Source organism: Oryctolagus cuniculus, chromosome 1, assembly GCF_964237555.1.
Source record: "Oryctolagus cuniculus chromosome 1, mOryCun1.1, whole genome shotgun sequence".
Lineage (NCBI taxonomy): Eukaryota > Metazoa > Chordata > Mammalia > Lagomorpha > Leporidae > Oryctolagus > Oryctolagus cuniculus.
In genome coordinates, this window is record NC_091432.1 from 40,055,796 (window position 1) to 40,078,147 (window position 22,352).

General features: G+C 37.7%; 1 protein-coding gene across 8 annotated transcripts in view; it reads right to left on the reverse strand.

Annotated features, from left to right (window-relative positions):
* The window catches only part of ANO3 (anoctamin 3), a 426,063-nt gene that overhangs the window by 290,202 nt on the left and 113,509 nt on the right, over nucleotides 1–22,352 (reverse strand). The window contains exon 1 of one of the 8 annotated variants that reach the window (XM_051825152.2): nucleotides 1,824–2,064. The exons of 6 other annotated variants lie outside the window; for them this stretch is intronic. In XM_051825152.2, coding sequence (XP_051681112.1) covers nucleotides 1,824–1,869 — 46 coding nt within the window. In that variant the 5' untranslated portion in view covers nucleotides 1,870–2,064. Of the gene's footprint in view, nucleotides 1–1,823; nucleotides 2,065–22,352 lie in introns of those variants that run through there. One more of the 8 variants, XM_070072327.1, reaches the window with a different exon arrangement.

Below are 22,352 nucleotides of genomic sequence, written 5' to 3' on the forward strand. Positions count from 1 at the left end.
GATTTTTCAGCTAATAACAAGTGCAAGCCAGAATGCCAGTACATAATTTCCCCCACTTTAATGTACAGTTTCACGATAATGTTACAGAAGTACTACTGAAAGTTGCTAGTCCTCAGTAAGGTTTTTGCTAATGTTCACTCAGGATCAAGAAGCAATTAACCAGAACCACTGAGCTAAGAGATGACTTTTTCCTCCTTCTTACCCTTCCTCCTCTCCCTATTAATCTTTTTGCAAATGTTGCCTTTTGTGTCAAAAAGGAAAAGACTTGAAAATGAATGACTTATCATGCATCATAAAGGAAAGAATTTCAAGTTCCAGGATTTATATAATTTTGTATCACTCACTTTTAATAAAGATATTTGGTCCTAAAGTCGGGAATTATTTGCTTCTTAAAAAATGCAATATGTACTCATACACAGTAACTTGTTGAAGGAACTTTCCAAGGTTCTAGGTTCTAGAAATGAATCACCCAGCCATGTGTAAGAGAAGATATCGATTTTATGAGGCTGTTGCGGTTTGTATAAGCTTCGCCTTCACTGGAAGTTTATATGTGTTTAAAATAATGAGAAAATAAAGTAAACTTCTTAAAGTAGTTTAATTTTCTTTGGAACGCTTAGAGTTGGAGAGTTACATGCTAAAATTTGTGTCTACTCCCACAGTCTCTCACATCACTCCCAGTTTCAACATACATTTGAATGATCCTAAAGAACTTGAACTTGAATAGGATATAGAATTATGGAATTGGAAGCTCATTCAGCCCAACATTCTTCCTTATGCAGGAGTGTCTCCTAAATTAACTCTGCAGTTTCCACCTAGGGTTTTTGCTTTTGTTTTGTAATAAATAGCTCATGGAAACAACTGTTGACAAAAGAAATATGGATAATATCAAGGGTAAAAAGTAAGGCAGTTTTAGCAGATGTTTACATTGAAAGAGCAACAAATCATTCCATAATTCACATTTTAAAAGAACCATGTGGTGACCTAAGACATAACTATCTATTCAGTGAACTGGCAATTATGTTGTTAAATGAATGCTACTGGGTAATAAAACTCCAAAAAATTGTGAATGTGACTAAAATTACTCTCTAAAAACCCCTTTTAAATGAAATAAGGAGCAAGGATCAAAAGAGGATAACTTGAAGGAATTCTTGATGTATTTATATAAATATAAGGATACACACACACACACACGCACACACTTTTGTCACTAAATCCAGCAAAAAATTTGAACAAGAAGCTGCAAGAGATAACAGAAAGCCCCCAAAAGAGGAATTTAAAATAACATAAACCCCAAACCAAGGAGTAAGCATGGGGGGGCATGGACAAATTAAGTTTCCCAAGGAAGTTATGGAGCTGGGACAGGCCAACTTCTGGAACTCTCCAAGAATTCATTTGTCTTATGATTGTTAATACGCGCCTCCAGTAGGAGACTTGCCTTTGTGAAGCTTACTAGACAGATGACTCACACATGGGAACAACCATCATCCATTTCTGTCACCAGACCTCACAGGATTACTCCGGGATATTCCGTCTACCTCTGCTAAACGGGTTTGCTGCAACGCATTGACACAGACTTAGCAGAGAGAGACATTAAATCAAGTACTGGAATGACTAATTCCACTTCTCTCGGGCACCTTACAGTGGCTCAGAAAATCAGATTCCTTCAGGATGCAGAGTAAAGAGGCATTAAGAAAATGTGTTTAACTTCGGAGTTCCCCACCTCGGTGTCGCAGAAGCCTGCAAAGGATGCTCCTACAGAACTGCAAGGGCATGCAGAGGGGATGTGACACCCACAGAAAGGGGGGAGCAGGATCCCAACTGACCTTTTTGCTGTTTAAAAGACTGAATCGAGCCTGAGTGGTGGACCATTTTCACTCAGCGCGTCCCCGCCGGGTAGGAGCTGTCCGAGAGGCAGGCAGTGGAACAGAGCACAGACTCTCAGAGGCGCCAGGGGATCTCGGAGTCTTCTAGCGCCCTGCAATCCGACACCTGCTTTAGCCCGCACTTCGCTCCAAAGGCTGAGCGCCCGCCAGTGGCGTTGTCATGACAACATGGGAGGGCGGTCCAGCGTCCTGCTCCCCTTAGCGGCTACTCTGGGAATAACCCCGCATCCTCTGCGCGTCCAGTGCCGCAGTGAGGGTGCGTGGTGCGCAGGGATTTGATGGGTGAAGAGTCAGGTTTTTCTTAAGCACCGTAAATAAATCCGAGCGTAACTCTAGATACTAATGCACTCTCTTTTTCAGTCTTTGAGGGTAGCTATTACAGCACTGACTTCCTAAAAGTTGGTCTCGAAATATTGGTACTTTTTAAAAAAATGATGTATTATTTATTTAAAAGGCAGACAGAGGGAGAGATAGAAATCGAAATCTTCCATCCTCTGGTTCACCCCCCCCCCCCAAATGGCCAAAATGGCCTGAGCTGGGCTGGTCCAAAGCCAGGACCCAAGAGTCTAACCTGGGTCGCCCACGTGGGTGCAGGGGTCTAAGTATTTGGGCCATCCTCTGCTGCTTTCCCAGGCGCATTAGCAGGGAGCTGGAAGAAATCAAGACTTGAACTGCGGCCCATATGGGATGCTGGCATTGAAGGTGACCCCCAATGCCACAATGCTGGCCCCAAATACTTTCACTTGTAAGAAAAGGCAAAGGTACTGTTTTGAGAGGAATGCAATGGCACATGCAGAGACATTGTCATCTTTCCATCTCAAACTTAAGTATGAGGCAGGGATGCCACCCCAGTTTATCGAGTTTTATTAGATAAACTGTGTTAATCTTTAGCATCCAGCTATTTGAATTCTCTTCTGTTTCAGTCATTTAGAGCTTGAATCATATTTGACAGTGAGCCATTCATTAACTACCAAGGAACATGTGCTCAACACTGTTTATGATGTTCAATTTCATCATCCCCATATCCCAATAAAGTAGTTCAAATGTTATTATTTTTGTAGTATCAAAGAATTCTCAAAACTATTTAAACCAACAACTAACTAGAGAGAGATGGTACCTAATGCCCAAAGGAGTGCAGTAACCTTCACTATCCTTATAATCTCCTTATCCTCTTTCCTCCTCTAACCATAGCGCCCTTATTCAGGCCTCTGTTCCTTCTGAAAGATAGAGTATAGAACCACAGTAAAGCCTCTAGCTCTCTGGGTTTTCAAGGCTGTGTGATAACTCAAAATCAGATACAGGATCCAAATAAAATAGATGAAAATGAGAAAAATGCAGAAATTTCAAAATGATAAAAATTCCAGCCAGTGCCGTGGCTCACTAGGCTAATCCTCTGCCTGTGGCGCTGGCACCCCCGGATTCCAGTCCCTGTTGGGGCGCCGGATTCTGTCCGGGTTGCTCCTCTTCCTGTCCAGCCCTCTGCTGTGGCCCAGGAGTGCAGTGGAGGATGGCCCAAGTGCTTGGGCCCTACACCCGCATGGGAGACCAGGAGAAGAAGCACCTGGCTCCTGGCTTCGGAGCAGCACAGTGCGCCTGCCCCAGCGCGCCGGCCGCAGTAGCCACTGGAGTGTGAACCAACGGTAAAGGAAGACCTTTCTCTCTGTCTCTCTCTCTCATTGTCCACTCTGCCTGTTAAAAAAAAAATGATCAAAATTCCACATAGATGGAGCTACTTTGGATGCTCTTTGATCTCACCTGTGGTTGCACAGTACAAGGGCCATAAGGGGAACATAACTTTGAAAAAGGAGAATGTTTCAATTCTGTAAGAATGCACTACAGCTTACCTGACTCTAGACACTTAAGAACACTATTTATAATTCTCTCTCATAATGGTTTATACGCTGGCTAGGTTTAGCCCTGCAGTTACCACTCAGTTTCCCTTGATTGTTGAGTAATTTGGCCTGCAGTCAGCTGAAGCAAGAAGAGAGGAATTGGGTTTTAGTCTCAGTGGGAGGAATAGCAAAGATTGTGTTGTCTTCTTTAATGTACCACCTGCTCTTTCAGTAAAACAATGCTGAGCTTTCAGTTGAAAGCTCAGTGTGCAGGCACTGAGGGAACAGTTGGTTACAACGCATGAGCTTTGTGGGAGTTTACTCCCGAATGAAGATGTGGAACACACCTTAGACACTCTCCACATAGGTTTTATAGATGAGTCCAATGAAACTAACAGCAAAAAGGGAACTGCCTGAAAATGCTTGTTATTTTGCTTTGTTCATTTGCCAGTAAATTTTTGATAGAACTCAACTCATATTCTGCTTTGTCTCAACTCATCGAATTGTATAATATGACCCAATCCTCACAGATGAGGGTTAAAGAAAATAATTTAATTAAGGACTAGTTCATGGCAGGAAACTAATATCCAATACATTTTAGTTGCAGTTATAAATATGACCCCTGGAATACAAGCCTTTTAAAATCACTGGTAGTAAAATCATAAATATTTTTGAAATATAAGCATGAATATAATTTGTTATCAGAAGGATCCGTTGAAAATTAGTTTCTGTTCCATTTTTCCAGGCATAGGTGAAACTTCCCAGAACCCTTGCTTCTGCAGATTTCTGATTTTGCCAACCCACTCCCCAAACTGCAACTCAGCAGAAAACAAGGGTCTATCTGTTAGAATTGGAAGAAAGTCTAGATTTTTGTACTTCATTAGAAATTATTCGTTTTTGTAAAAAGCAAGAAGTTTGGTGTTATTTCTAAAACCAATGCCCCTTCACCCCTGCAGTGCGTCTATGATTAACCTATCTTATCATAAAATTAATTCCTGTTTTAAAATCAGGAGCAATTCAGGATTGGACTGCCAGATTGACTAACAGGGGATTCAAAGAGCATGCTTGCTTGTTTTAAAATCAGTCTTTTAGAGAAGGTTGCTAGAGGAACAGCTTTGTGAGGGGCCTTGGAAATTTTAAGCACCATCTGCTTTATAGGAAAGACTGCGAAGAGGAGGAAAAGAGTCCTCGGGGGTGTATGTGTGCGTGTGTGTTGGAAGTAGGAAATACAGAAAGAGGGTTTACTGAAGGCCTTCCTGAGAAAAATCTTCCTGTGATCCAATAAAAGGAAGTGTTTTGAGACTTGTAGAAAATTTACCAGTGAATACTAAGTAGCTTTATTAGGAAAGATGGCCTAACTGTGTGTTAGGGAGAGGGGGGAATGGTGGTTGTTTTGTTTTATTTTGTTTTCTATTTTTGGTTTCAAATATCCCACTACAAATTTTAACAGCATAAGAAAAATTTTCTTTTTATAATGTTCAGTCAGTGAAGGAATATGATTAATGTAATATACAATATGATGCTGAATGCATTTAGCAAAATAGAAAGAAAAGAGAATTCAAGGAAACATGTCTGAGTGCCTAGAGTAAACATTTTTACAAGTTAGGATTAGGGCTGATTTTTTTACCTTGATATTTTTCCATCATTTTCATATCTTTCTACAAATATATGAGTATTGGTTTTATATAAAATATGTACATCATAGAGTATTGCAAAAATTTATAGGGCATGGAAATAAAAGATAAATTTATCTTGATTCAGATTTATTTGAAATTCATGTAGAGACTTTTCATAGTACATGTTTCCATGAATTTTTTAAGCCCTTGCATATGCATGGATTTCAAAATGTTTAGCACTCAAATAAACTTATATTTTAATTTCATTTTCTATTTGAACTTCTTCAAGTACCCTCCCTTCATTGCAAAGCTAACATATCTACATTACCACACCTCCAACTTTTCTTTTTCAGTCACATATCCAGGTTTTTTTCTGTTGTTCTTATGGAAACTTCTGGACTCTCACCCTCCCACAACCCACCACCTGTCTCCCATCCTCCTTGAGTAGTTAATTTGCCAGATCTCCTGCTAACTTTTGCCTCCCAGCGAGGTAAGAAACTCTGTTCTTTACCTCACTGGAAGGCTTTTTATTCCTTTGAATGTTGAACTAAAGCCCTCAGCATATCCAATTGTGTTTCCTCATTGTGTGCTCTATAAAGGAACCTAGAGAGCATTCTGAAACTGACTCTCTGCATCTTGAGTCACCGCTTTAATTAAAATTGGAATTGCCAATTCTGCTTCTAAATTGTAACAGAAACAAAGATACCAATTCTCTTATCAATTATTCCCCTTCTTGAACTCAGTTATTTAAGGCATTAATTAGCAAAATCAAATTGGCAAAGAGTTATCTTCAAAGAGTAGAAAACAAAGAAAAGGAGCTAGTTTTCTTTGGAAGACATTATCAAAGAAATAGTATGGTCTCCTTGAGTGTATATAATGAATAAAGAAATTAATTTAGAAAATGTAAAATAACTTCAGAAAAATGCTTATTTTATACTGAGTAATTGCCCTTGTCATGAAATAACAGTGTGTGAATTTCAAACCATTTTTGCAACAAAATAAGTTGACTTTTTACTTATTTTTTTTAAATTACTTAAATGACAGAGCTACACAGAGAGACAGGGAGAGAAAGAAGGGGAGAAAACTTCTATCTGATAGTTTACTCCCCAAATGACTACAGTGGCCAGACTGGGCCAGGAGCCAGAAGCTTTATCTGGGTCTACAACATGGGTGGGTGGGGCGCAAGCACCTGGCCCATTCTCTGATGCTTTCCTAGGAATTAGAAAGGAGCTGGATTGGAAGTGGAGCAGCTAGGACTTGAACTGACATTCATATGAGCTGACTGTGCTGCAGGCAATTGATTAATACACTGTGCCACAATGTGCCACCCCAAATTAACCTTATAATTCCATTATATAAAACTTTTGGGGTAACTTTTTTACACCCAGAGCAACACTCAGAAGCAACACTTCTGATCAATGTGATTATGGGAAAGTAATGGAAGAACTACCAACTTCCACCTTCTCTGAGTCAAGCCCAATGAGATCTTATCACATAGCACTTTTAAGATGCAGAAACACAAAATTACTTCTTAAGAACACAGAATCATTGAGAAGTAGGTGACTAGCATGTGGCCTAGTGGGTAAAGCTGCCACTTGCTATGTCAGTATCCCATGTGGGCACTGGTTTGAGTTCCAGCTGCTCCACTTTAGTTCCAACTCCCTGCTAATGTCCTGGAAAAAAGCAGTGGAAGAGGCCTAACTGCTTGGGCACCTACAGCCCATATAGGAGACCTGGATGAAGCTCCTGACCCCTAGCTTTGGGCTGGCTCAGCACTGATCTTTGAGGCTACTTGGGGAGTGAACCAGCAGATGGAAGACTTCTCTATCTCTCTGTCTCTCCCTTTCTTTCTGTAACTCTGACTTTCAAATAAATAAATAAATACATATCTAAACATCTTTTGTACATAAAAAAGAAAAGGTAGAGGTACGGGACAAAGGAGGTGGTGATGGAATAACGGACACTTCATATCTTATGCCTCTGCTTAAAACTCTAAGAACTGCTCCTTCAAGCTGTGTGCAGAATCATGTCAAGGATTTTGGGATTATTTTTGGTTTGTTTTTTATCTGCCATCACCTACTTTTCTACACACATTCATTGGAAATATCTATTATTTAGATTTTGGTGATATCTTGGGTGTTCGCATATGCTCAAGCTCACCCAAACATTAAATATGTGCAGTCAATTGTACACTACTTGTATATCAATAAAGCTACTGAAAATCAATGCATTTCAGCTTAAAGAAACTGCAAAAAGCAAGCCCATGTGCTTTTTTACTATCACTCAAGCAATTCAATGTTTGTTCTCAGTGCTTTCCAATATTGTTTCTAAAACTGTCTTATACGAATTCTTGACTCATAATGATTTTCTTCCTCACGGGTTTCTTTGCTTTTGCTGCTGCTGTTTCCTCCACTTGGGACAAGTGTCTTAAAACTCTTGTTGCTACTCACCAGTTTTCTCAACCCATACATATCCTTCAAGTCACAGAGCAATGTTATTTTTGGATGAAAACTTCTTTCAGTTAAAAGTGAACCTTAACCTCCTCTGACTCCCACAGAGTATGAATAACAATTCATAACATTTTTATATTTCTATATGAAATAGATTTATAAAGCTTTAGAAAGTTAAAATAGACTTTTCTCCCAGTTCCAAAGAAATCTTTTATGGTAGAATTTATGTTGACTCACTTTTCTATTTCTCACAATGCCTAAAAGATTCTTGACATATAAAGCTGATCAAATATTTGCTTGAATAAATTATTTTTCCATAATCCTCAAATGTTTATTACTTAATAGAAGATTCTAATAAGACACTTTAACATAAGTCCAGTATATTAACTACCTCTTGAGATTTTCATGCAAATTTGTGTATTGCATTACTTCATGATTTTGTTTTTTTTCCAGGCAATTAATTTCTTAAAGTCTGCTCTTGCCTTTTTCTATCTATCAATCCTCCCAAATGGTTCTGCTTCTCTGGATATATCTCGCTAACACAGATTTTGTTTATTGTTGTTTTTGTTGATGTTTGCATGTTTACTTAACTAATTTTGTTCTGAGCTAGTTTATAAAGCCTGTATAATTTGTGCTGTCATTAAGTTCTCTGTTTGAATTATTTAGTGGCCAGCTTATTTGACAGGCATTTCCTCTAAAGCTCTGAAATGCTGCCTGTCATTGTTTGCTGAGGATCTCAAACTGTATGTTGGGGAACACGTGGTGGGGAATTTGCAACTCCACCAATACCCTCATTTGCTGCTTATACAGTGTCAAGGTCAGCTGAAGAGGAGAAAAGCCTGCCTCAGTTTTTTTTTTTTTTTTTTTTTCTGAGCATGTTCCCATGCAAATGTATGGGACTGTCTAGATTCCTCAAGAATATGTTGAAACTTTCCAAAGTCCCCAGTGGACATCATACTTCCTGGATTATTTTCTGTATGTTTTGCATCTTCCATTTTACTTACCTCAACTTCTTTTGTATCTCAGGCAACACTGATATTAAACATTGGCTCAGGATGTTTCTGACACTCTACAGGGAGGCCTCTCCTATCTGCAATCTCTGATTCAGATCATATAAGGACAAAATGATGCTCACGTACAGATTTTGATTGTAATGTCATTATGGTATAAGGGGTATATACATATATCGGTAGGGTACATAGTGAGCTCCAAACTCATTCTATTCCCACCAGTGACTGCTAGGAGACTGATTGTCCTAGCTATCATTATTGCAAAGATGAATTTCAAGAGTACAATAGAGCTAGTAAGAGGAAGATGGAATAACTAAAGTGAAACACCATGAACCTTACAGTACTTGTAAAGATTCATCTGTTTCTCTTCAATGAACTTAACTGGATTGTTAGAAGCTTTCAAAATGTTAAAAATAATTTTATCATTTTTGTCAGTATTTCCCTTGCTATAATGAAGGGGAAAAGTTATGTCCCTTACTTCAGAATTCTGGAAGTTGTTCTCTACTATTATTGATTTTCTCATGTTCAAGAGTTGATTCAACAAATATTAAATCTTAACTTTCCCTGAGGATGCAAGACAACAGGAAAATATTTTGAACTGACTAAAGGAGTTCTTAAACAGGACCAACGCCTTACAAATTACAGACACTGTTTTATATGTACTCATCCGTAGGCTATCCAGTCATTTAGTATTTGTCAACAAAGAGACAATCACCCTAATAAAACCAGGGGAAGCAAAACTATCTAAAGGATTCTAAATGGGAAGACATAGACAAAGCAGACCGAACTATCATAACACAAGCACAATAAAATACAACTGCTAAAGTATGTATCAACTTCTAGACTAGACTATATTTTAAAAGCAAAAGAAAGGAAAAATGCACTCAAGAAGATTTGAAATGCATAAATCCCATTTGCAAAAAGAATACCTGGCACCTTGGAGTGAATGTTGTGGCACAGTGGGTTAAGCTTGGGACATCCTCTTCCCATACTGGATTGCTGGATGGGTCTCAGCTATTCAACATAACCTTACAGGAGGCAATGGATGATGGTGCAAATGCTAGGACCCCTGCCACCTACCTTAGAGACCTGGATGGAGTTCCAGACTGCTGGTTTTGGTCTGGCCCAGCCCTAAATGTTGCAGGCATTTGGGACATAAAGCAGCTAAAAGCACTCTCTCTCTCTCTCTGTGAGACAAATGAAAATAAATAAATAAATAAATAAATAAATAAACAAACAAACAAACAAACTTTTTAAGCACCTAGAACCCTAGATCTTGGTTTCTGAAGCCATTCTCCAATAAAATGAGCTGGGGCCCTTAAATAAATATCTAATTCTAGGACTGGGAAGATGGTACTTACACATCAGTGAAGAAGTCAAAATGGAACAGAAGCCAATGGGAAGAGGTCACAATGACCAAAAATGAAAAAGTTGAAATAAAATAAAAGTGTTATAACCCAAGTCATATATCCACACTGATATAAATACATGAATGGCAAAATCAATTAATAAGGTAAAACAGATTAATGTCCCACGCAGAAGATTTACACAAAAATTAGGAGCTACTCTACCCTAAAGAATGGGGGAGTGATTATTCCCACTCCTTGGTGTGGGCTGAACACAGCAAACTCCTTCAATGAATTTGGTATGGAAAAGGGGAAAAAAGTATTTTACAGTGGAAAAATCTGATAAGTATTGCTTCACTCAGATGATTAAAAGCAACATCTATAGTCACAAGTCTTACTGATGAGATGTACCTTTGACATGATGAAAATGGCTCCTAACATCTGTGATCTTCCTCACCCAAATTTGTAAGCCATTCATATGATAAGAAATTAGATAAATAAAAAGCAAAATCAAAAAGAGGTATCAGACCAATATGCCTCAAAACTGTCAAGGTCATTGAAAACAAGAAAAATCTGAAAAATAATTTTAACCTAAAGGAGCTTAAGGAGACATCCAAATGTAGTATGGTAAATAGGATGAGATTCTGAAATAAAGATATGAAATTAAAACTAAGGAAATCTGAGTTGACCATTTAGTGGACAGGTTAATTGCCACAGGGACTTCCACATCCTATATCAGAGTGCCTGGTTCTAGTCCTGGCTCTTCTGCTTCCCATCTTTTCCTCCTAAGGCACATTCTGAGTGGCAGCAGATGATGGCTCAAGACTTTGAGTCCCTCTACTGACATGGAAGACCACGATTGACTTGCGGTCTCCTGCTTTCATCCTGGCTCAGTCTTGGCTCTCACGGGTGTGTGGAAAGTAAACCAGCAGCTGGAATATCTATGTTTCTCTACCTTTCAAATAAAAATAAATAAATAAATATTTAGAAAAAGCTAAGGTAATCTGCATGGAGCATGAACTTAAGTTAATAATAATGTATAAATGTATAATGAATTATAGTAAGTATGCTAATGTTAAGATGTTAATAATAAACTGAGCAAAGTGTGTGATATATGAGTATTCTGCATTTTTTGCTTAATATTTTTGTAAATATCAAACTTCTCTTAAAATAAATGTATTAAATGAAAAATAGGTCTTTCTTTATATTCAAGAGCAAGTAACAAAGAGATTTTTTTCTGGAGCAAATGAGTATGTCTTTCAATTAAAAATACAAAACATAATTTGATTCTAATTGCTAGAATTTTAATTCTAACTAATTAGTGACCCAGATGAGAGAAGGAAAGAATCATCATGTAACTAAGAGCTGAATTATAAGGAGGAATGATAGGAAAATATTTTAAAACTTAAAAGATAGAACAAGAAAAGCTATTGTAGAAATTATATGAGTACTATAAGGAGAAAGGGGAATGGATCCTTGAAAGAATAGCAATAACTATATTAATTATAGAAAGAAATTTCTTAGGAATGGAAACAAATATAGAATGAAAGGTGAAGAGACATATCCTGTATATCTTATTAAAGTTGTTGACCTTTAAGGGATATTACAAGCTTGCAAATAGAACTAGTAAAATGATAACAACAAAAACAAAAACAGGAAACAGATGGATGTATACATATTTTTAATAAAATATATTTATTGGGGAGGCAGAGAGACACACACAGGGGGGAGGGAAAGCGAGAAAGAGAGAGAAAGAGAGAGATTCCTTCTGCTAGTTAACTCCCCAAATGTCTACAAGAGCTAGTACTGGGCCAGCCAAGGCCAGGGTTTAGGGACCCAAGCCAGCTTTTCCATGTGAGTGGCAGGAACCTAATCACCTTGGTCATCACTACTGCCTCCCAGGGTCTGCATATACCTTGAAAAAGCTCGAGTTAATTTTCAACACTTAAGAATAACTGTGTATTAATTACAGAATTAAACCAGTCATATTAAGTAGAACAGACAAAAAAAACTACTGAGAGGGATAATGTATTAAGTTGTTCATTAAATGTGATCCCTGTTAAACATAAGAGTGGGAATAAGAGAGGGAAGAGATGTATAATTTGGGACATGCTCAAGCTGACTTGCCCCAAATGGTAGAGTTAGAAACATACCAGGGGATTCCAATTCAATCCCATCAAGGTGGCATGTACCAATGCCATCTCACTATTCCAAGTGATCAATTTCAGTTCACAATTGATCATAATGAAAGGACTAAGAGTCAAAGGGAGCACATAAACAAGTCTAGTACCTGCTAACACTAACCGATAGAATAAATAAAGGGGAGAGTGATCCAACATGGGAAGTGAGATACTCAGCAGACTCATAGAATGGCAGATGTCCTAAATAGCACTCTGGCCTCAGAATCAGCCCTAAATGCATTCGGATCTGGCTGAAAAGCCCATGAGAGTATTTCAGGCATGGAAAGCCAAGACACTCTGGCAAAAGATCTCTGTGAGTGAGATCTCAGTGGAAAGAACAGGTCTTCAAAGAAGGAGGTACCTTTCTCTGAAGGGAGGAGAGAACCTCCACTTTGACTATGACCTTGTCTAAACAAGATAAGAATTGGAGAACTCAGAGGGCTTCCATAGCCTTGGAAACTCATGACTGGAGCATAGGGAGATTACTGATGCCATAGACAGGAGTGTCAATTGGTAAAGTCAACAACAGGAGTCACTGTGCACTTACTCCTCATGTAGGATCTCTGTCCTTAATGTGCTGTGCATTGAGATTTAATGCTATAACGAGTACTCAAACAATATATTTCACTTTGTGTTTCTATGGGGGTGCAAACTGTTGAAATCTTTACTTAATGTATACTAAACTGATCCTCTGTAAAAAAAAAAAAAAAAAATTATCAATTCCCAACTTGACTCTCACTGGGATTAAACATGACAATAGGTCTGATCTGATTTCATCATCATTTAAAAAAAATCATCTATTATTTTTCACTTTATGTTTCTGTGTGGGAGCAAACTGTTGAAATCCTTACTTAATGTACACTAAGCTGATCTTCTGTATAATAAGATAATCGAAAATGAATCTTGATGTGATTGGAAGGGGAGAGGGAGTGGGAAAGGGGAGGGTTGTGTGTGGGAGGGATGGTATGGGGGGGAAGCCATTGTAATCCATAAGCTGTACTTTGGAAATTTATATTCATTTTTTTTTAACTTTTATTTAATGCATATAAATTTCCAAAGTACGACTTATGGATTACAATGGCTTTCCCCCCATACCGTCCCTCCCACCCACAACCACTATTCTTCTGTCTGCTGTTTCTCGCTATAGAAATCGCAACCCTCAAGTAGGCACAAATACCAAAGCCTTTCCATAAGCCATTCCATCAGTGCTACATCATGATCCCTCTTCAGATTTCTTGCTGCCTCTAAGCTACCTGCCCTACCAATGCGTCCCACGATCTGTTAAAGACTTTTTCCTGATCCTCAAGCTTTTCTTTTTAAACCATTAAAGCTAGATATGTTCTTATTGATATAATAAATCACTTCTTCCATAATACTTTAAGAATTTCTCAGTCTGCTTCCCTGATTTTACTAGTGGATAAAATAGATAAATAAAATTTTTGTAAAGAGGGAAAAGAAAAAGAGATGGAAAAAGAAATAACTAAAAGAAAACTCTATAGAGAGTTTATAAACCACATACTTATATGCTAATCCAAAAAAATTTTAAATTGGAGAAAATTTTTTGTAGTCATAGAAATACAAATAAAAGTAACAAGTTATCTTTTAAAACTCCTCTGATTAGTCAAAATGGAAAGAAGCCATAATACCCATATTTGTAGATGTTAAGAAGAACATTCTCTCATAGATTGGTTTGGGACAGTGAAGAATTACAGCCTATTTTAACCAATAATCCATCTTCTAAAAGTCTATCCTACACAAACAGCTATAAATAATGATCCACATGTCAAGGTGTTTATTGCATCATTGGTCTTGGTAGCAAAACACTGAAAAAATTAATACCCAGAAAGATAGTTGCTTTTCATTTATCTTACCACAAAGACTACTCAATTATTTTAGTACAGAAACAAAATAACCTATAGAAAGTTGCATACTTTGTTGTTACTGTGGGCAGGTAGGTTAATAAGTCTGGATGGATAAATAGAGGGAGAGAATGAAGCCAAAAACTGGAGAAAATAAAAATAAGCACTGTGCATTCAAAAGCATACACATTGCCACATTTATGAATTTATGTACAGTCATGTATATATATGGGTAAAATAAAATTAAACATTAGAAATTCTCATAATCTGGTCCAATATAATGTATTCAACAGATTTCTCTCTATTCCTCAGCACAAACCTTCTGTTGGGTTAAAATACAGTCCTTGCAATGCCTCACCAAAAACATTCCACAAATTACCTCTTTTCCTCTTTCTTGAGTGTTCTCAACCTACTGCTCATCATCCAAGTGCTCCAATGCTCAGGTGATGCAGCACCTCTTCTCTGAATATAACATCCCACACAAAGTCTCTTCCGAACTCCTTCATCCTTCCTAAATAATTTAGCACTTAATTATATAGGACCATGTGTTGTTCACTGATTCTTTTATGCCAGTTAGTTTTGTCTACCTAACTATTAGTCCTATTCTAGGTTTTTCTAATTCTCTTAACAGATGCATCATCAAATTACACCTTCTGTATGGTGATTGTTATGTATAGCACAATGCTTAGTCTTTGGTTTCCAAACAAGGAGACAACTGGGCCAGCATTTATCCTTGACCTCAGAAAATCTCAGCTAAAATTCATATTCTGTGACTTCTTAGGGAATGTGCCATAGTACATTTTACTCCTCTTAACATTTGTCCCAGGGTCTGAAAAACAGAACTCTGAGGTTTAATATAAAACCCAAACAACTAGGACTATGAAAAGAGTTTTTATTATAGAGCCAGCTAAACTGGCCTTCAGTCTGGACTCTACAGTACCTCATATAATACTTAGCAATTATTGACTTGACCATCTGCATCCATGTCATTTTAGTCTGTCAATAGCTATGATGATTGTGTTACCCAGAACTAGTGTGGCCACATAATTTGTTTTCTTTAGCGTATGAAAAAGTTCATTGGTAATACAATTGTGAAAAAGGAGTGTTCCTGGAAAACTAAGAACTTTGGCGACCACATCTAGAAAAAACACTGAGTCACAGGCATTTCATTTGTGAGTAGCAGGATACAATTGTATTTTCTATTCTCCCCTCTCTTCTCAACCTTACCCCAGGGGAGAGGAGAGATCTGTGGTAAAACACAGTAGAGACACAATGTTTGTCTGCATAACTCATTAGTTTCTCTATGAGGTGTAGTCAATCATAAAAGGGCTATGGCTTGCTTATGTTATTTGCTATTAAACATTTCTAGCTAAACAAAAGAGATTCCAGCTGACAAACATTAAATCTAGCCTAAGGAATGTCTGTACAATATATTTTTAAAACAATTTTAAAGTATTACTCATGTTTTAAATTCAGAAATATATATATGTGTCCATTTACCATGTTCTTTTGGAAAAAGGGGGGGGATAACTCTTAAAAAAAGAAACGTCACCCTCACTTGTCAAGGGCCAACTGGAACTGAACACTCTAGGCTTTCTTTTTAATCCTGTCTCTAATTCATCACATTTCTCTCAAGGTTGGGGGCTAATTACTTTTATCATCCCCCTTGTGACTGTATCTAACTACCAATATAAAGCACCCACATATCCTGCCTAGACCCTGAAAGCATTGGATAATCTGAGCAACCTGTAGGAAGGAGTTTGAGGGTGGATCCAGGAGCAAGTTAGAGGCAGAAGATTAGAAAACTAGAATTTCTCAGGGCTGCCCATGTTAAGAGGATCTTTGGGTACTGAGAGATGAGACAGATAAAATTAAAATATCCACAGACATTTATGGACTGATAGTAACTAGGTGGATCACTCTATCTGAATTCCACAGGCAGGTGAGATCATCTACAGCTGGCTTTTTTTTTTCTGACAAAATATAAAACTGAAATCCATGTTGAGTGGATTTTTGTGTAAGGTGTAAGGTAGGGGTCTTGCTTCATGCTTCTGCACGTGGAAATCCAATTTTCCCAGCACCATTTATTGAATAGACTGTCTTTGCTCCAGGAATTAGTTTTAGATCCTTGATCAAATATAAGTTGGCTGTAGATGTTTGGGTTGATTTCTGGTGTTTCAATTCTGTTCCATTGGTCTATCCATCTGTTTCTGTACCAGTACCATGCTGTTTTGATTACAACTGCCCTGTAGTATGTCCTGAAATCTGGTATTGTGATGCCTCCGGCTTTGTTTTTGTTGTACAAGACTGCTTTAGCTATTCGAAGTCTCTTGTGCCTCCACATGAATTTCAGCACCACTTTTTCCAGATCTGAGAAGAAGGTCTTCTGTATCTTGATTGGTATTGCATTGAATCTATAAATTGCTTTTGGGAGAATGGACATTTTGATGATATTGATTTTTCCAATCCATGAGCATGGAAGATTTTTCCATTTCTTGGTATCCTCTTCTATTTCTTTCTTTAAGGTTTTGTAATTTTCATCGTAGAGATCTTTAACTGAATAGACTTCATAAAAAATACAAAATTACATATAAGAAATAATATCTATTTATAAAACTACTGTGAGTGCATCCAGTAATAAGTGAATGTGACTTGTATGCTCTAAATACATAAGTTGAACGGCTTGATAATGATGAGGTGTAATTTTTTATTAAATTACCCAGATAAAGTCTTTTTTTCCATGCTTCTTAAGCTCATTATATTCACCAAACACATTTTATTGAAAAGGAGAGAAGAAAAAGTCACTAAGCCATTACTAATGCAACTTTGTTATCATTTTTAATATATATCCTGTAATCTTGAACCCCTAAGCTCATAATCCCAAAGAAGGGGAAGGGAAAATCTTCAAGCACCAAACCAGTGTTGCAACAAGGGGCCTTAGATAGCATGAGGTTTGGAAAGTGAAGAGAGTCAAGCACAGAAGACAGAGAAAAAGAAAGAGCAGAGGATGACTCACTTGTTTGTCTCAGTTTTGGTATATCAAGAGACTACCTCACATCTCTGAACAGCATCACTGGTTATCAATTTTTGGCCACAGGAATTTTTAATACATTTACAATATGATAAACAGAACAAAAACAGCCAATGTTTAGTGAGAGCTTACTATGCTAAGGATTTATCTCCATCCTAGTAATAGCTTTATGAGATTAATACTGTGATCTCTAATTTACAAATTAGGAAATTGAATAGCACAGGGATTAAATAACTTATGCAAAATCATGCAGCTGCAAAATGTATAAACAAGATTTGAACACAGGTAATCTGACTTAAAAAATCATGTGGACGACTGCTTTGCACAAGAAAGTTCAATAAGGTGGCTCCTGAGCCGTCTTCAAAGAGAGAACCTGCTGCTGAACTACGTCCCCGACTCCAAGGCCTCGTTTTTAAGGCTACTCTGGTGATGAGACCTTGTTGAATTTGCTACACTGAAACTAAACTTTCTGTCCACTGTGGGCCCACAATACTATGTGGGCAAGCATATATTCCCCTTTTTTGTAAGCATTTATATGTTTTTCTCCTACTGAATTTTTAAAAAGATTCTATTTCTTTATTTGAAAGGTAGAGTTAAAGAGAGAGGGAGAAATAAAGAGAAAAGTCTTCCAACCACTGGTTCACTCCCCAAATGGCTGCCATGGCCAGAGCTGGGCCAACTGAAGCCAGAAGCCAGGAGCATCCTCTGGGTCTCCTACATAGGTATAAGGGCCCAAGGACATGGGCTATCTGTGACTGCCTTCCCAGGCCACGGCAGAGAACTGCATCAGAAGAGCACCCGGGACTAGAACCAGTGCCCATGTGGGATGATAGTGTCACAGGTGATGGCCTAGCCCACCACACCACACAGCTCTGGCCACCTTACTGAATTTTTTAAGTTGAGAAAAAGATCTCTGGCTGTCATGTTCTTTCTTTTTGTTTGCCTATTTTTATGACTCCCTTTTTGTTATAAGATATATTATAATATTCAATGTTATTACAAAAAGTTTTGGTAGTAATGTGATTATGAAAAGGTTTACATTTTTATTACAGTTCTTCGAGGACTTACGCATATTGTGGGTTTATAAAGCATATATAAATTGACTTCAAAAAGTTCATGGAAAATGGAATGAAAAGTTAAGCTCATTTTGGTGAAGAAAATTTTCTAAATCCACTCATAGTTTTTACCACAGAAATTAAAAGCAATCTCTAATATGCATAGATTTCAAATTTCTTGCACTGACTTAGACCTAGGCTTCAATTTCATTTTCCAAGATCTTTTTAATGCACTCTCATATTACCATCTTCATTTCCTTTATTAAAGCTATGAGACACAAAGAACTTTAGTTAGTTGCCAAAGTCACACTGCTACTAAATGCTTCAGACTGCCTCAATATTGGTTATTTAAATTTTAAATTTAATGTTCCTTTCAGGCTCTCTGCATATGGTCTTTCACCTAGGTCAGTGTCTGTTGCAAAGGAAATTCACAACAATGACAATAATGGTGTCACAAATGTAGGATGGACTGAGTACTTGTCATCATCAAGGAAAATCATTCTGTTAAGCAAATTTCATGCTGATATGCAAGTATCCATTTTTATCAAAGGAATGCAATGACTGGTGCTAAGATGAGACTTTTTTAGACTTTCTGGGAACAGAATGGTAAGTAAAGTTTATAGGTTCTTTTTCTTTTTTACAAAAAATATTTACTTATTTGAAAGTCAGAGTTACAATGCGAGAGGGACATACAGAGAGAGAGAGAGAGAAGAGTTCTTCCATCTGCTCATTGACACCCCAAATGGCTGCAAGGACCAGGGCTGGACCAGGCCAAAGCTAGGAGTCAGGACCTTCATCTGGGTCTCCCACATGAGTGCAGGGAGCCAAACATTTGGTGCATCATCTCTTGTCTTCCCAGCATGTTAGTAGGGAGCTGGATCAGAAGTGGAGCAGCCAAGACTCTAATGTACCCCTATGGGATGCTGGCATTTCAGATGACAGGTTAACCCACTATAACACAGTACCAGCCCAAGTCTATAACTTCTGATTTGGGTTGATAAGGACTAAATCACTCTCTCCCTAAAGAGTTAACTACATTTAGTCATTCCACAATATTTCTATACTTTGGAACATCCTGTTACACAAAATGAATGAATTCCACATTGTCTATCAATAAGAAACAAATTTAATAAATGAAGGGGGAAAATCTGGAGTAATCTCTAATTAAAATCATGTGATACTCCCAACAGTTACAAGTCTGACCCTATTTTTTTTTTTAATTTATTTGACAGGTAGAGTTATAGACAGTGAGAGACAGAGAGAAAGGTCTTCCTTCCATTGGTTCACTCCTCAAATAGGTGCTTCGGCCAGAGCTGCACCCATCTGAAACCAGGAGCCAGGTACCTCTTCTTGGTCTCCCACGTGGGTGCAGGAGCCCAAGCACTCTGGCCATTCTCCACTGCCCTCCGGGGCCACAGCAGAGAGCTGGACTGGAAGAGAAGCAACCAGGACTAGAATCCGGCGCCCATATGGGATGCCAATACCGCAGGCGGAGCCATGGCGCTGGCCCCAAGTCTGACCCTATTTGTAACACAAAGACATATCAGTTCCTAGTGTGAGAGGCAAAAAGTTCTGTTCCATATTATAGTTTTATACAGAGCAGTCATAAGGCTGTTGATAAAGTCTTCTGTGGAATTACCGACTTTCATCAATTTAGAGCTGCTTATAAGTTATCTTTATCCTCTTTAGTAATTTATTCACATACACAGTGAGCTTTGGTGAGCTATAATGTGAATACAGTTTCTCTTGAACATGTCTGAAGGCAAAATGAAAGCACTCCTTTCTAATAACAACTATAATTCCAATTTCTAGTCAGCAGGGATTTTATGTATGGTAACTTTCAAAGATTATGCCAATGTCTGTGAATGTGCTAGAGCTCCGTCTTCCCAGGAGACGGATGTCTTTAAAGCGCGGTTCAGGACTATAGATAGGCAGATGCAGCTAGAACACAGGAAAGACACTTTTGATGCCTAAACTTCATTCATTTTACCTGTACTAGATTAGCACTACTGACCTCATGGAGTTGTGAGGAGGAGTTTGAACTATAGACCAAACACGGTGGATGCCACATAACATAATTTAATAAAGATTAGTTCTTGCTGATATTGTTATCATGCTTAATATTATTCTAGAGTCTTTTTACTCACACCAGTCTTGATTGATTCACCATTTCTCCTTCTTTATTTCCTTTCCAGAATCTACTATTCTTTGAGTATGTAGAAACTTGTGATAATTACCTGCACATATTATTTAGGATAAGAAATCCACATAGGAAGAAAATAAGATTAATGAAAAACTAAGAGTGAAGTGTACACCAGAAAATTGATAGCTGACTAGTTACCGAGAGGCACTGTAAAGTGGCTGTTACCTGATATTGTAGTCTTAGGAATCTGATTTTGGGAGAAGGAAAAAATTTCTAGAAAGGTCGAGTTGGAGTAACCAAGTTCATGGTCTATATTATGATATCAGTGCAATACAATGACATTTTAAAATAAAAATTGTACTCATTTGAGGACTGGATGTCACAGTATATATGTAGAATATACCATTTCCAAAACATACACACTCACACATACACACTGAAAAATGTAATCTCACCAAAGATTTCTGTCAAACTCAAAATCAAGGCAAGGCAATATAATCATGATTTTGAGAAGCTAATAACATTCAGTAATAGCCCAATGTACCCTTCTCAATGTGGTTGTGGGTTGTGAGTACTTCTATATCAGAGTACAGTCCTCCATGAAAAGTTCTCTAATAGGTATTGCTAGCATTAGATTCTCTGTCTTTATGTTTTCTTGTTTGGATTATCTACCTTCTAGATGACTTGTACTCTGTTTAACTATGATAAATTCATTGAATAACTTGGCTTAATATTAGCGAGTAAGTTGGCTAACCAGTAGATCTGTACCTTCTCTTGATAAGTGGAACTCAAAAAGGAATTGAGAAACAAGGATTTGGCCTGGTGATTAAGAAACGGGATGCTCAGGGCACATAAAGGGAGAAACTGGGTTTGAGTCCCAGATCTGCTTCCATCACCAGCTTCCTGTTACTATGTACTTTGGGAAGCAGAAGCGAATGGCACAAATATTTGGGTATCTGCTACTCACATGGGAAACCTGGAATGAGTTCTCAGCTCTTGGTTTCAGCCTGGTTCAGCCCCTGCCATTGTAGGCATTTGGGGGTAGACTCAGTGGATGTATGACCTCTCTCTCTCTCACTCCTTTCTCTCTGCCTCTAAAATAAATATACATAGATTTAAAAATAAAAGTATTATTAAACATATTTTACATTTATCTAAGTTCATATAAAATGAGCTAACAGTACTAAATGTAAAGTATTTTAGGAAAATTGGTTGTTTATGATTAAACAATGATCAAAAATTCAAATTAAGTATCTTTTATTAAATATTATAAGTGTATATCAAGTGATTTGTACAATAGTCTTCACTAATATTTTATTTTATTTTTTTACAAACATATACACAGCTGGTTTTTTTTTTAAAGATTTATTTATTCATTTGAAAAGCAGAGTTACAGAGAGGCAAAGGCAGAGGCAGAGAGAGAGAGAGGTCCTCCATCCACTGGTTCACTCCCCAGATGGCTGCAATGGCTGGAGCTGCGCTGATCTGAAGCCAGGAGATAGAAGCTTCTTCTAGGTCTCCCATGCGGGTGCAGGGGCCCAAGCACTTGGGCCATCTTCTGCTGCTTTCCCAGGACATAGCAGAGAACTGTATCAGAAGTAGATCAGCTGGGACCCAAATCAGCCCCCATAGGGATGCTGGCACTTCCAGGTGGCGGCTTTACCTGCTATGTCACAGCTCATTGGCTCCACTGAGTAATATTTTAAATGAAAATGCTTTAATAAAAATGTTGCAGAAAGATTTTTTTCATTTAATGTCTGTATTAGACATTTATAAGTAGGGGCAATTTCACTAGAAGTTTGGGATGAAACTAAATAAATTACAGAAGTGAATGTGCTTTGTAAACTGTATCCTGAACTAAAGTACCACATATGGTAATTAATAATATAAATATAATAGCTTACGTTTGTGTTAAATTTTCACACCCTATCAGTCTACCACATTACA